This window comes from Bombina bombina, chromosome 6 (assembly GCF_027579735.1).
Source record: "Bombina bombina isolate aBomBom1 chromosome 6, aBomBom1.pri, whole genome shotgun sequence".
In the NCBI taxonomy this organism is placed as follows: Eukaryota; Metazoa; Chordata; class Amphibia; order Anura; family Bombinatoridae; genus Bombina; species Bombina bombina.
The window spans coordinates 172419525-172432980 of record NC_069504.1 but is presented as its reverse complement, the minus strand read 5'-3'; the positions used below and the strand labels follow the sequence as shown (position 1 = coordinate 172432980).

General features: G+C 39.2%; 1 protein-coding gene across 1 annotated transcript in view; it reads left to right on the top strand.

Moving 5' to 3' along the window:
- The window catches only part of KCND2 (potassium voltage-gated channel subfamily D member 2), an 814746-nt gene that overhangs the window by 690857 nt on the left and 110433 nt on the right, over positions 1-13456 (top strand). The window contains exon 3 of the mRNA XM_053716682.1: positions 9037-9132. Coding sequence (XP_053572657.1) covers positions 9037-9132 — 96 coding nt within the window. The remainder of the gene's footprint in view (positions 1-9036; positions 9133-13456) is intronic.

Here is a 13456-nt window from a genome sequence, read left to right as displayed (position 1 = left end):
TTCAGACCCTGGACAACATTTGTTTATTGGTGAGTGAATTTATACACCATACAGCAAGAACAACCCAGGTTGTTCACCAAACATGGGCTGGCGTCTAAACTTACATTCTTGCTTTTCAAATAAATATACCAAGAGAATGAAGAAAATTTGATAATAGGAGTAAATTAGAAAGTTGCTTAAAATTGCATGCTCTATCTGAATCACGAAAGAAACAATTTGAGTTCAGTGTCCCTTTAATTTATCTGTGTGATAATTGCTTAACACAAATTCCTATACTAAGACATATTCTTTTGTCAACTTCACATTATTATTACGGAAAGATAAACATTTTCTATCAAGCATATGAAAAAAGCATTTATAGATTCATGGAAAAAACTTTCATGATTAAAATAGACCATACCATAAAAAAAAAAACAATTTGCACTATCAAATTCACCTCTTTCTTTTGATATCTTTTGTTGAAGCTTAGCTTTTTTCAACATTCGTATAGCAGGCTCAAGAACATACACAGGTCTTGAGCACCTTATGTACAGTATATCCATGTTACAGATAATATTGCAGACACAGCTGATAATAATGCTATGGTCGAGCGAACGCTCCTGAGACTACTGCAGTATTCTCTCATGAAAAGGAGCTACACAGTGGCTGTTCTACAAACTTATTATGAGGGCAAACACTTCTGGGTTTAGTTGCTGGTGTTCCGCCTGTGCAGTATAGGGGAGGTGGATTAGCAATTGCTCTGAGGACAGAGCCAGGAGGTCTGGGGGTGTGGTTAGGCTATTGTGAGACATTGGGGCCTATCTATTAAGCTCCGAAAGGAGCTTGACGGCCCGTGTTTCTGGCGAGTCTTCAGATTCGCCAGAAACAGCAGTTATGAAGCAGCGGTCACAAAGACCGCTGCTGCATAACCCTGTCAGCCTGCTCTGAGCAGACGGACAGACATCGCCGGAAATCAACCCGATCGAGTATGATCGGGTTGATTGACACCTCCCTGATGGCCGCGAGTCTGCAGGGGGCGGCATTGCACCAGCAGCTCTTGTGAGCTGCTGGTGCAATGCTGAATACGGAGAGCGTATTGCTCTCCGCATTAAGTGAGGTCTGGTGGACCTGATCTGCACTGTCGGATCAGGTCTGCCAGACTTTGTTAAATAGAGGCCATAGTCTGCCTAAAAGGATAGGCTCAGGGAATAGTCATTTCTTCTGTTAAGTGTGATCAGTCCACGGGTCATCATTACTTCTGGAATATTACTCCTCCCCAACAGGAAGTGCAAGAGGATTCACCCAGCAGAGCTGCATATAGCTCCTCCCCTCTACGTCACTCTCAGTCATTCTCTTGCACCCAACGACTAGATAGGATGTGTGAGAGGACTATGGTGATTATACTTAGTTTTATATCTTCAATCAAAAGTTTGTTATTTTAAAATAGCACCGGAGTGTGTTATTATCTCTCTGGCAGAGTTTGAAGAAGAATCTACCAGAGTTTTTGTTATGATTTTAGCCGGAGTAGTTAAGATCATATTGCTGTTTCTCGGCCATCTGAGGAGAGGTAAACTTCAGATCAGGGGACAGCGGGCAGATGAATCTGCATAGAGGTATGTAGCAGTTTTTATTTTCTGACAATGGAATTGATGAGAAAATCCTGCCATACCGATATAATGTCATGTATGTATACTTTACACTTCAGTATTCTGGGGAATGGTACTTCACTAGAATTACACTGTAAGAAATACATAAAGCTGTTTAATAACTAGAGATTATGTTTAACGTTTTTGCTGGAATGTAAAATCGTTTTCATTTACTGAGGTACTGAGTGAATAAATGTTTGGGCACTATTTTTCCACTTGGCAGTTGCTTAATCTGTTTTCTGACAGTTTCTGTTCTCCCTCACTGCTGTGTGTGAGGGGGAGGGGCCGTTTTTTTGGCGCTTTTACTACGCATCAAATATTTCAGTCAGCAACTCATTGTATTCCCTGCATGATCCGGTTCATCTCTACAGAGCTCAGGGGTCTTCAAAACTTATTTTGAGGGAGGTAATTTCTCTCAGCAGAGCTGTGAGAATTATAGTTTGACTGAGATAAAAAACGTTTATTCTGTAATTTGTTTCCTGCTTTCAGAATTTGTTATCTTTGCTAATGGGATTAAACCTTTGCTAAAGTTGTGTTATTTACAAGGATTGAGGCTATAACTGTTTCAATTTATTAATTTTCAACTGTCATAGATCTTCTGTGCTTCTTAAAGTACGTTTTAATATTATTCTAATTGAATTGTATTTCCAAGTTACAAGTTTATTTGCTAGTGTGTTAAACATGTCTGATTCAGAGGATGATACCTGTGTCATTTGTTGCAATGCCAAAGTGGAGCCCAATAGAAATTTATGTACTAACTGTATTGATGCTACTTTAAATAAAAGTCAATCTGTACAAATTGAACAAATTTCACCAAACAACGAGGGGAGAGTTATGCCGACTAACTCGCCTCACGTGTCAGTACCTACATCTCCCGCTCAGAGGGAGGTGCGTGATATTGTAGCACCGAGTACATCTGGGCGGCCATTACAAATCACATTACAGGATATGGCTACTGTTATGACTGAGGTTTTGGCTAAATTACCAGAGCTAAGAGGTAAGCGTGATCACTCTGGGGTGAGAACAGAGTGCGCTGATAATATTAGGGCCATGTCAGACACTGCGTCACAGGTGGCAGAACATGAAGACGGAGAGCTTCATTCTGTGGGTGACGGTTCTGATCCAAACAGACTGGATTCAGATATTTCAAATTTTAAATTTAAACTGGAAAACCTCCGTGTATTACTAGGGGAGGTGTTAGCGGCTCTGAATGATTGTAACACAGTTGCAATACCAGAGAAAATGTGTAGGTTGGATAAATATTTTGCGGTACCGACGAGTACTGAGGTTTTTCCTATACCTAAGAGACTTACTGAAATTGTTACTAAGGAGTGGGATAGACCCGGTGTGCCGTTCTCACCCCCTCCGATATTTAGAAAAATGTTTCCAATAGACGCCACCACAAGGGACTTATGGCAAACGGTCCCTAAGGTGGAGGGAGCAGTTTCTACCTTAGCTAAGCGTACCACTATCCCGGTGGAGGATAGCTGTGCTTTTTCAGATCCAATGGATAAAAAATTAGAGGGTTACCTTAAGAAAATGTTTGTTCAACAAGGTTTTATATTGCAACCCCTTGCATGCATTGCGCCGATCACGGCTGCAGCGGCATTCTGGATTGAGTCTCTGGAAGAGAACATTGGTTCAGCTACTCTGGACGACATTACGGACAGGCTTAGAGTCCTTAAACTAGCTAATTCATTCATTTCGGAGGCCGTAGTACATCTTACTAAACTTCAGGATTCGCCATTCAGGCACGCAGGGCGCTGTGGCTAAAATCCTGGTCAGCTGATGTTACTTCTAAGTCTAAATTGCTTAATATACCTTTCAAAGGGCAGACCTTATTCGGGCCCGGGTTGAAAGAGATTATCGCTGACATTACAGGAGGTAAAGGCCATGCCCTGCCTCAGGACAAAGCCAAAGCCAAGACTAGACAGTCTAATTTTCGTTCCTTTCGTAATTTCAAAGCAGGAGCAGCATCCACTTCCTCTGCACCAAAACAGGAAGGAGCTGTTGCTCGCTACAGACAAGGCTGGAAACCTAACCAGTCCTGGAACAAGGGCAAGCAGACTAGGAAACCTGCTGCTGCCCCTAAAACAGCATGAATTGAGGGCCCCCGATCCGGGATCGGATCTAGTGGGGGGCAGACTTTCTCTCTTCGCCCAGGCTTGGGCAAGAGGTGTTCAGGATCCCTGGGCGCTAGAGATAATATCTCAGGGATACCTTCTGGACTTCAAATACTCTCCTCCAAGAGAGAGATTTCATCTGTCAAGATTGTCAACAATCCAGACAAAGAAAGAGGCGTTTCTACGCTGCGTACAAGAGCTCTTGTTAATGGGAGTAATCCATCCAGTTCCACGATCGGAACAGGGACAGGGGTTTTACTCAAATCTGTTTGTGGTTCCCAAAAAAGAGGGAACTTTCAGACCAATCCTGGACTTAAAGATCCTAAACAAATTCCTAAGAGTTCCATCGTTCAAGATGGAGACTATTCGGACAATTTTACCTATGATCCAAGAGGGTCAGTACATGACCACTGTAGATTTAAAAGATGCTTACCTTCACATACCGATTCACAAAGATCATTATCGGTACCTAAGGTTTGCCTTCCTAGACAGGCATTACCAGTTTGTGGCTCTTCCATTCGGATTGGCTACAGCTCCAAGAATCTTCACAAAGGTTCTGGGTGCTCTTCTGGCGGTGCTAAGACCGCGGGGAATCTCGGTAGCTCCATACCTAGACGACATTCTGATACAAGCTTCAAGCTTTCAAACTGCCAAGTCTCATACAGAGTTAGTGCTGGCATTTCTAAGGTCACATGGATGGAAGGTGAACGAAAAGAAAAGTTCACTCGTTCCACTCACAAGAGTTCCCTTCCTGGGGACTCTTATAGATTCTGTAGAAATGAAGATTTACCTGACAGAGGACAGGCTAACAAGACTTCAAAGTGCTTGCCGCACCCTTCATTCCATTCAACACCCGTCAGTGGCTCAATGCATGGAGGTAATCGGCTTAATGGTAGCGGCAATGGACATAGTACCCTTTGCACGCTTACACCTCAGACCACTGCAACTGTGCATGCTAAGTCAGTGGAATGGGGATTACTCAGACTTATCCCCTTCTCTGAATCTGGATCAAGAGACAATAAATTCTCTTCTATGGTGGCTTTCTCGGCCACATCTGTCCAGGGGGATGCCATTCAGCAGACCAGACTGGACAATTGTAACAACAGACGCCAGCCTTCTAGGTTGGGGTGCCGTCTGGAATTCTCTGAAGGCTCAGGGACAATGGAGTCAGGAGGAGAGTCTCCTGCCAATAAACATTCTGGAATTGAGAGCAGTTCTCAATGCCCTCCTGGCTTGGCCCCAGTTGACAACTCGGGGGTTCATCAGGTTTCAGTCGGACAACATCACGACTGTAGCTTACATCAACCATCAGGGAGGGACAAGAAGCTCCCTAGCTATGATGGAAGTATCAAAGATAATTCGCTGGGCAGAGTCTCACTCTTGCCACCTGTCAGCAATCCACATCCCGGGAGTGGAGAACTGGGAGGCGGATTTCTTAAGTCGTCAGACTTTTCATCCGGGGGAGTGGGAACTTCATCCGGAGGTCTTTGCCCAAATACTTCGACGTTGGGGCAAACCAGAGATAGATCTCATGGCGTCTCGACAGAACGCCAAGCTTCCTCGTTACGGGTCCAGATCCAGGGATCCAGGAGCAGTCCTGATAGATGCTCTGACAGCACCTTGGGACTTCAGGATGGCTTACGTGTTTCCACCCTTCCCGTTACTTCCTCGATTGATTGCCAGAATCAAACAAGAGAGAGCATCAGTGATTCTAATAGCACCTGCGTGGCCACGCAGGACTTGGTATGCAGACCTGGTGGACATGTCATCCTGTCCACCTTGGTCTCTACCTCTGAAACAGGACCTTCTGATACAGGGTCCCTTCAAACATCAAAATCTAACTTCTCTGAAGCTGACTGCTTGGAAATTGAACGCTTGATTTTATCAAGACGTGGGTTTTCTGAGTCAGTTATTGATACCTTAATACAGGCTAGGAAACCTGTTACCAGAAAGATTTACCATAAGATATGGCGTAAATACCTATATTGGTGTGAATCCAAAGGTTACTCTTGGAGTAAGGTTAGGATTCCTAGGATATTGTCTTTTCTACAAGAAGGTTTAGAAAAGGGTTTATCTGCTAGTTCATTAAAGGGACAGATCTCAGCTCTGTCCATTCTGTTACACAAACGTCTGTCAGAAGTTGCTGACGTCCAGGCTTTTTGTCAGGCTTTGGCCAGGATTAAGCCTGTGTTTAAAACTGTTGCTCCACCATGGAGTTTAAACCTTGTTCTTAATGTTTTACAGGGCGTTCCGTTTGAACCCCTTCATTCCATTGATATAAAGTTGTTATCTTGGAAAGTTCTATTTTTAATGGCTATTTCCTCGGCTCGAAGAGTCTCTGAATTATCAGCCTTACATTGTGATTCTCCTTATTTGATTTTTCATTCAGATAAGGTAGTCCTGCGTACTAAACCTGGGTTCTTACCTAAGGTAGTTACTAACAGGAATATCAATCAAGAGATTGTTGTTCCTTCTTTATGCCCAAATCCTTCTTCAAAGAAGGAACGTCTACTGCACAACCTGGATGTAGTCGGTGCTCTAAAATTTTACTTACAGGCAACTAAGGAATTTCGACAAACGTCTTCTCTGTTTGTCATTTACTCTGGGCAGAGGAGAGGTCAAAAAGCTTCCGCTACCTCTCTTTCTTTTTGGCTTCGTAGCATAATTCGTTTAGCTTATGAGACTGCTGGACAGCAGCCTCCTGAAAGAATTACAGCTCATTCTACTAGAGCTGTGGCTTCCACTTGGGCCTTCAAGAATGAGGCCTCTGTTGAACAGATTTGCAAGGCTGCAACTTGGTCTTCGCTTCATACTTTTTCCAAATTTTACAAATTTGACACTTTTGCTTCATCGGAGGCTATTTTTGGGAGAAAGGTTCTTCAGGCAGTGGTTCCTTCTGTATAAAGAGCCTGCCTATCCCTCCCGTCATCCGTGTACTTTTGCTTTGGTATTGGTATCCCAGAAGTAATGATGACCCGTGGACTGATCACACTTAACAGAAGAAAACATAATTTATGCTTACCTGATAAATTCCTTTCTTCTGTAGTGTGATCAGTCCACGGCCCGCCCTGTTTTTAAGGCAGGTAAATATTTTTTAATTTATACTCCAGTCACCACTTCACCCTTGGCTTTTCCTTTCTCGTTGGTCCTTGGTCGAATGACTGGGAGTGACGTAGAGGGGAGGAGCTATATGCAGCTCTGCTGGGTGAATCCTCTTGCACTTCCTGTTGGGGAGGAGTAATATTCCAGAAGTAATGATGACCCGTGGACTGATCACACTACAGAAGAAAGGAATTTATCAGGTAAGCATAAATTATGTTTTTTACCCTCCTCTTCATCCCCATAGAGATGGAAAATATAAGATTGCGGGTGCTTTGCACACATCGCTCCCATCCTAGAACCGCTGGTAGAGTTACATTTCAACAAAGAATACTAAGAGAAAGAGCTATGTTTCATAATAGAAGTAAACATGATTTTTTATTTATTTAAATGTATGGTTGATCTTTATAATGAAAGTATAAATTTGACTCCCTTGGCCCTTTAACCAAGCTTACATTAAAACAGTTTACATTTATATTGATTGTGACAAGAAAAGCTTATTTGTGCACAACTAATTGCTTACTAAGGGCCAGATTCTAAAAACCTTTACAGAGTGAAATTAGAGTGCAGAGTTCATAGGAGCGGAACTAATTGAATTCTCTAATTAAAATGGTGGCACCTGGATGTTCCAGAGAGATGAGAGCTGCCTCCCATATAAAGTTATGAAGCTCTCTGGTATGCAGGATCTCACAAGGGAGCACATGGCACTAATATAAGTTATCTGTTTTAAGAAAATACAAATTAAAATGAAATGTTTTCAATACAGTTTGACTTGTATTTGTCTATAGTTTAATATACATTACTTTTATGTCAGTTAAACAAGTGTATTGTAAACTCTTAACAAACTTGACCTATATATAGGCTGACCATATTGCCGCTTTAAGAAGGGACACATATGAAAAATACATAAGTTAGGGTCCTTATACAAAACATTTCTTTAAACAGTCCTGAAAACAGCCCTGACATATGTATTTTTCATATGTGTCCCTTTTTAAAGCAGCAATATGGTCACCCTACCTATATATAATAAGTAAGATTCTTACAGAATATAATTAAAATTGTGATGGAGCTTCAGACACAGCCAGGGAACTTCCTGTCCCTCTCACTATCTGAAAATGTCAGGTTTGTTTCTCATAGAAAAAAAAATACAAAGTATAAAAAAACACAGAAATTTACAGAGTATATTCTACATTTTACTATTATAAAACATTAAAAACACAATAGAAATTTGTACAATATCAATCCTAAATTCACTGCTCTATACAAAACCTTAAAACACAAAATAAAAAGTAAAAAGCTTAAATGTAATATAAAATACAAAGTAAAAAGTGTAAATGCAACAAAACTCCCATGTGATGGAGTGCTGTATTGTACTGTGCTTGTCTTTCTTTCATATCTAGAAATGCAGGGAACACCCATTACAGAGATATAGAAAAAAAGTTATTTTTTTTAGAATCTTATGAAAAATCTCGCAATGCTGAAGCATCATTTTATATAAGCTCATCTGATTAGAGAGCTTTAGTAAATCTGGTCCTAAGGGACATGGCTACACAAGTATAAAAAAGTAGTTTAATTTAAAAAAAAAAAAAAAAAAAGGAAAAAATTAATACATTTTTAAATTCAACACAAATCCCTTTAATATCTCCTTAAAATTCTTGGGTTTAAATTAAAATGATTATCTCATATTAACTAGGAACTCTCAGATTAAATTAAGCAATTTATTTTTCACATTTAACTAGGATCTCTGAGATTAAATGGAACAATTACTATTTCACAGTTAACTAGTAACTCCAAAGAGAACTAATGTATCATATGAGCAACCAGAGAGCCATTTATGAATAAAGCCGTTAGCCTTTCTACCGAACAAGATGTCAAAGTGGTAGCAATGCAGCCTCAATTTAAATAGAAAGCGTACAAGGCGTAGATAAAGAATTAAATATGATGAAGGATATGAATAACTTGACTTTTCAAGAGAATGCATCAATAATTCATTTAACAAAATCAATTTCTTCCACTAGAAATTAAACCCACTAGGAATCAGAATTAACAATGTTCTTTGTGATGTTATGAGCAGTACATATACATTGGCACTATTCTTCCATTGATGTAAATTCAATTGGTAACCTATTATTCTGTGTTATTACCATTTTGCATTATTTATGTATGTTTATTTCTGTTTTACTCCACAGAAATCACGGCTTGCAAGAATCCGCGTGGCAAAAAGTGGAAGCGCTAATGCTTATTTACAGAGTAAACGTAATGGTTTAATAAATGAGAAATTCAAGGTACATTTCTGTGGCTATTTATTTCAATTATATTTTTTTCTGTGCCTGTGAACATTATATTGAATATTATAAAACATAACATTAAATGGATATTGTAAAAAAAATAAAATGCTCTAAGTTCTGTTATGTTTACTTCATTGAACATAGCGTTTTATGGGCTAGATTACAAGTGGCTCGCTAACTGTTGCTCGTGAGTGATATCATCTTTTTGTGCGTGATGGAAAGATCTCTTGTATTACAAGTTGAAAGTAAATGGACATCGCAAGAGCACAATTACATTTTACTCTCTGCTTGCTATCGCGACTAAAAACCTTGCGTAGAGAGTAATTGCAATAAAAAAGTTGCACTAAATACAACATAAATATATTTAAAATTACAGTTACAATCATATAAACACTATCTGATAAAAAATATTCATATAAATATTTAAAAAAAAGTTATAAGGGCATAAAGGTATATGGTTTATGACAAGGTGTTTGACAGGCTTTATTGTATATATACATACATATACATGTCTAAATATGTGTATGTATGTGTATATATATATATAGCACAATCAAGTGGTGAAGCACTCTCAATTAACGTCTGGGGTGCACAGCATAAGTACAGACAATCCCAAAAAGAAGCAGGCACTCTCCGTTTGAATTTTCAAAATATTTTACTACGTGACGTTTCGGGGTTTCACCCCCGTCCTCAGACTTATAAGTCTGAGGACGGGGGTGAAACCCCGAAACGTCACGTAGTAAAATATTTTGAAAATTCAAACGGAGAGTGCCTGCTTCTTTTTGGGATTATATATATATATATATATATATATATATATATATATATAGAGTCCAAAAAGTAAATAAAGCACTCTCTGGTCTTCAGTCAACAGTGAATCAAAAACTATTTATTCAAGCCTGACGTTTCGGAGTAACCAAACCCCTTCCTCTGAGAAACAAATGAAGTGCAAACAAAACTAAAATAGGCCTGTAAGGCCCTCCTCAAACAGTCTGCCAATAAGAATGCAGCGTGTGCAAAATATACATGTAACTTAGACAAGTAATCAAAGTGTATAGCTATTAACTGAATAGATCGTAAAAAATAGTAATAAGAGTAGTGGCTCCAGATCACAGTCCCAGGGACCCCAAATCCAAAGAGTCAAAATAATAACAATACAAATAAAAAGAAATGAAAAGAAACCTGTACACAAACAGAGCTGTCAAGCCTCTAATCCCATTGGAGGGCTTGCACATGCCCACACATGACGTGTCGACCAAACACAATCCATGAAATCAATCACTAAAGTCAGAGGCTATCTATATTGCTCACAAACCCCAAGTCAGCGCATCATAGGGTCATCATGGAGGCATCTCCGCCTCAAATAACACATGTGGATGCTGACCACAAACTGCCATGATCACTCTCCTCAGAACAAAAATGGATCAGTTGAACAACTCCTCGTGAGCTTCTCCCAAGCATCACTGGTCGTTAAGGAAACAAAGTGACATCACTTGCACTAGCCAATACTCACTATGATGTGTTGTGGGGGGGTCATGGAGTGAATCCGTATCCAGCAAAAAGAAACATAATAACAATAACCAATGTTTATAACACAAGACATTGCAAGAAAGGAACCCAATTCGTCATAGTGCAATAATGAAAATAAATACATGCATACCTAACCCATAACTTAGATCATCATAGTGCAATAATGAAACTAAATACATGCATACAGTATCTAACATAATAGGCTACAATAAAACAAAACAAAAATTAATACAAAAAATAAAAAGGCTAAGTACAAAAACTAATACAGTTAGGAGAAAAAACCTACAGACAAAGGCAGCATCGGTGTGTCAACCAAAAACTCATAAAATGAGTGTTAAATGCCCAGAGCCTAACTGGGGAATTATGTTAAATGAGAAGAAATAAACCATGCAACCAAGGGACAAAAAAGAAACTATAAACCGATAAAGAATAAATTCACAAGAGAGAACCAATCTCTCACGTCAAAATGTGAGGAAAAGAAAGATATATCAACAGTAAACACCTGTCATTGTCAGACAATATGTCTTAAATTCAAAGGTTAACTTTTTGGTATGGAGCCCAAGAGAATGAGGTCCTGGAGACACCACACAAGTGATCAGTGAACATAAAAATAACACATATTCATAATAAAATTTAAAATATATTAAAATCATGATATAAGAGAATATAAAATTGAACAGATTAATATATGACAGAACATCTATGCAGATATATACATAAATCTGGACTCTCATACAACGTATGAGGACTCTCATCTACAGGGGGAGAGCTTGCAACCAGTGAGGACTCTCAAAAAAACAACAATAAAGAAAAAAAATGACCAAAAATAAAAAATAAACAATAAAAATGAAAAAAAGGAAAAAAATTAAAAAAAGGAAAAAAGGAAAAAATTAATGAAAAAAAGGAAAAAATGGATCGTGGACTCCCATCAGATCCGATGAAGGTGCAGTCCAATCAGAGGTAACATTGCCACCCCGTATTCACATTAAGTACTTTGGGTGACAGAGTACCCAACTCAAAGATCCAGCATGTTTCCTTCTGAAGTTGAATCTTCTCTCTGTTACCCCCTCTTCGGAGGGGGGAACATCATCTATGATCCGGAAATGTAGATCATTCACCGAATGGTGAGCTTCAAGGAAGTGGCGTGCCAACAGTTAGTCGACTTTACCAGTTTGTAGTGCCTGACGTATGGACGAACGGTGATTTGCCATCCTTGTATGAGCATCATCACAGGTCTTTCCTGTGTAGAATTTGCCACATGGGCAATGAAGTAGATAGATAATATACAGTATGTAGTGGTGCACATCAGGAATGTATTGATCTGGTACTTCTTTTTCTTGTCCGGATGTTGGAACGAAGAGCCAGTCATCATGCTGTTACATGTGACACAACTGATACAGCAGAAACATCCCTTCTTTTTGAGCAGCCATGACCGAGGCTTCTCCTCAGTGGGCATGTCTGTATGAACAAGTAGATCCCTAAGGTTGTGTCCTCTTCTGCATGTTTTTGGTTGACACATGGATGCTGCCTTGATCTGTAGGTTTCTTCTCCTAACTGTATTAGTTTTTGTACTTAGCCTTTTTATTTTTTATATTATTTTTTGTTTCGTTTTATTGTAGCCTATTATGTTAGATGTGCATGTATTTATTTTCATTATTGCACGATGATGAATTGAGTTATGGGTTAGGTATGCATGTATTTATTTTCATTATTGCACTATGACGAATTGGGTTCCTTTCTTGCAATGTCTTGTTTTATAAGCATTGGTTATTGTTATTATGCTTCTTTTTGCTGGATATGGATTCAACCACGCCCCCCACGACACTTCATAGTGAGTATTGGCTGGTGCAAGTGTCGTCACTTCGTTTCCTTAACAACCAGTGATGCTTGGGAGAAGCTCACGAGGAGTTGTTCAGCTCACCCATTTTTGTTCTGAGGAGAGTGATCATGGCAGTTTGTGGTCAGCATCCACATGTGTTATTTGAGCCGAGCTGCCTCCATGATGACCCTATGATGCGCTGACTTGGGATTTGTGAGCAATATAGATAGCCTCTGACTTTAGTGATTAATTTCATGGATTGTGTTTGGTCGACACGTCATGTGTGGCCGTGTGCAAGCCCTCCAATGGGATTAGGGGCTTGACAGCTCTGTTTGTGTACAGATTTCTTTGCTAGAGGAGTTTTTTCTTTTCATTTCTTTTTATTTGTATTGTTATTATTTTGACTCTTTGGATTTGGGGTCTCTGTGACTGTGATCTGGAGCCACTACTCTTATTAGTATTTTTTACGATCTATTCAGTTAATAGCTATACAGTTTGACTACTTGTCTAATTAGTACACACATGTATATTTTGTACACGCTGCATTCTTATTAGCAGACTGTTTGAGGAGGGCCTTACAGGCCTATTTAAGTTTTGTTTGCACTTCATTTGTTTGTCAGAGTAAGGGGTTTATATATATATATACTGTATGTGTGTATGATGTGTTGTACTGTATATTTACTGTACATATTTCACATTCCAATGTTCTTCACATACAGTACATTTCTATTTTTATTGTAAACATATATTCCAATAGGTGTTTTTTTTTAATTCTGTACCCTCCATTGATGTCTATGGGAAAAATACAGTAACAAAATATTGTGAAGTTTAGAAGTTAGCGTGCATCGGGTTTCACTCTTTTTACTTTCAACTTGTAATATGCACGCAACTCAACACGCACAAAAAGATTACTTCTATTGAAGTTTATGCTTAAGCTAATGCGCTAAATAGCATGTCACTTGTAATCTAGCC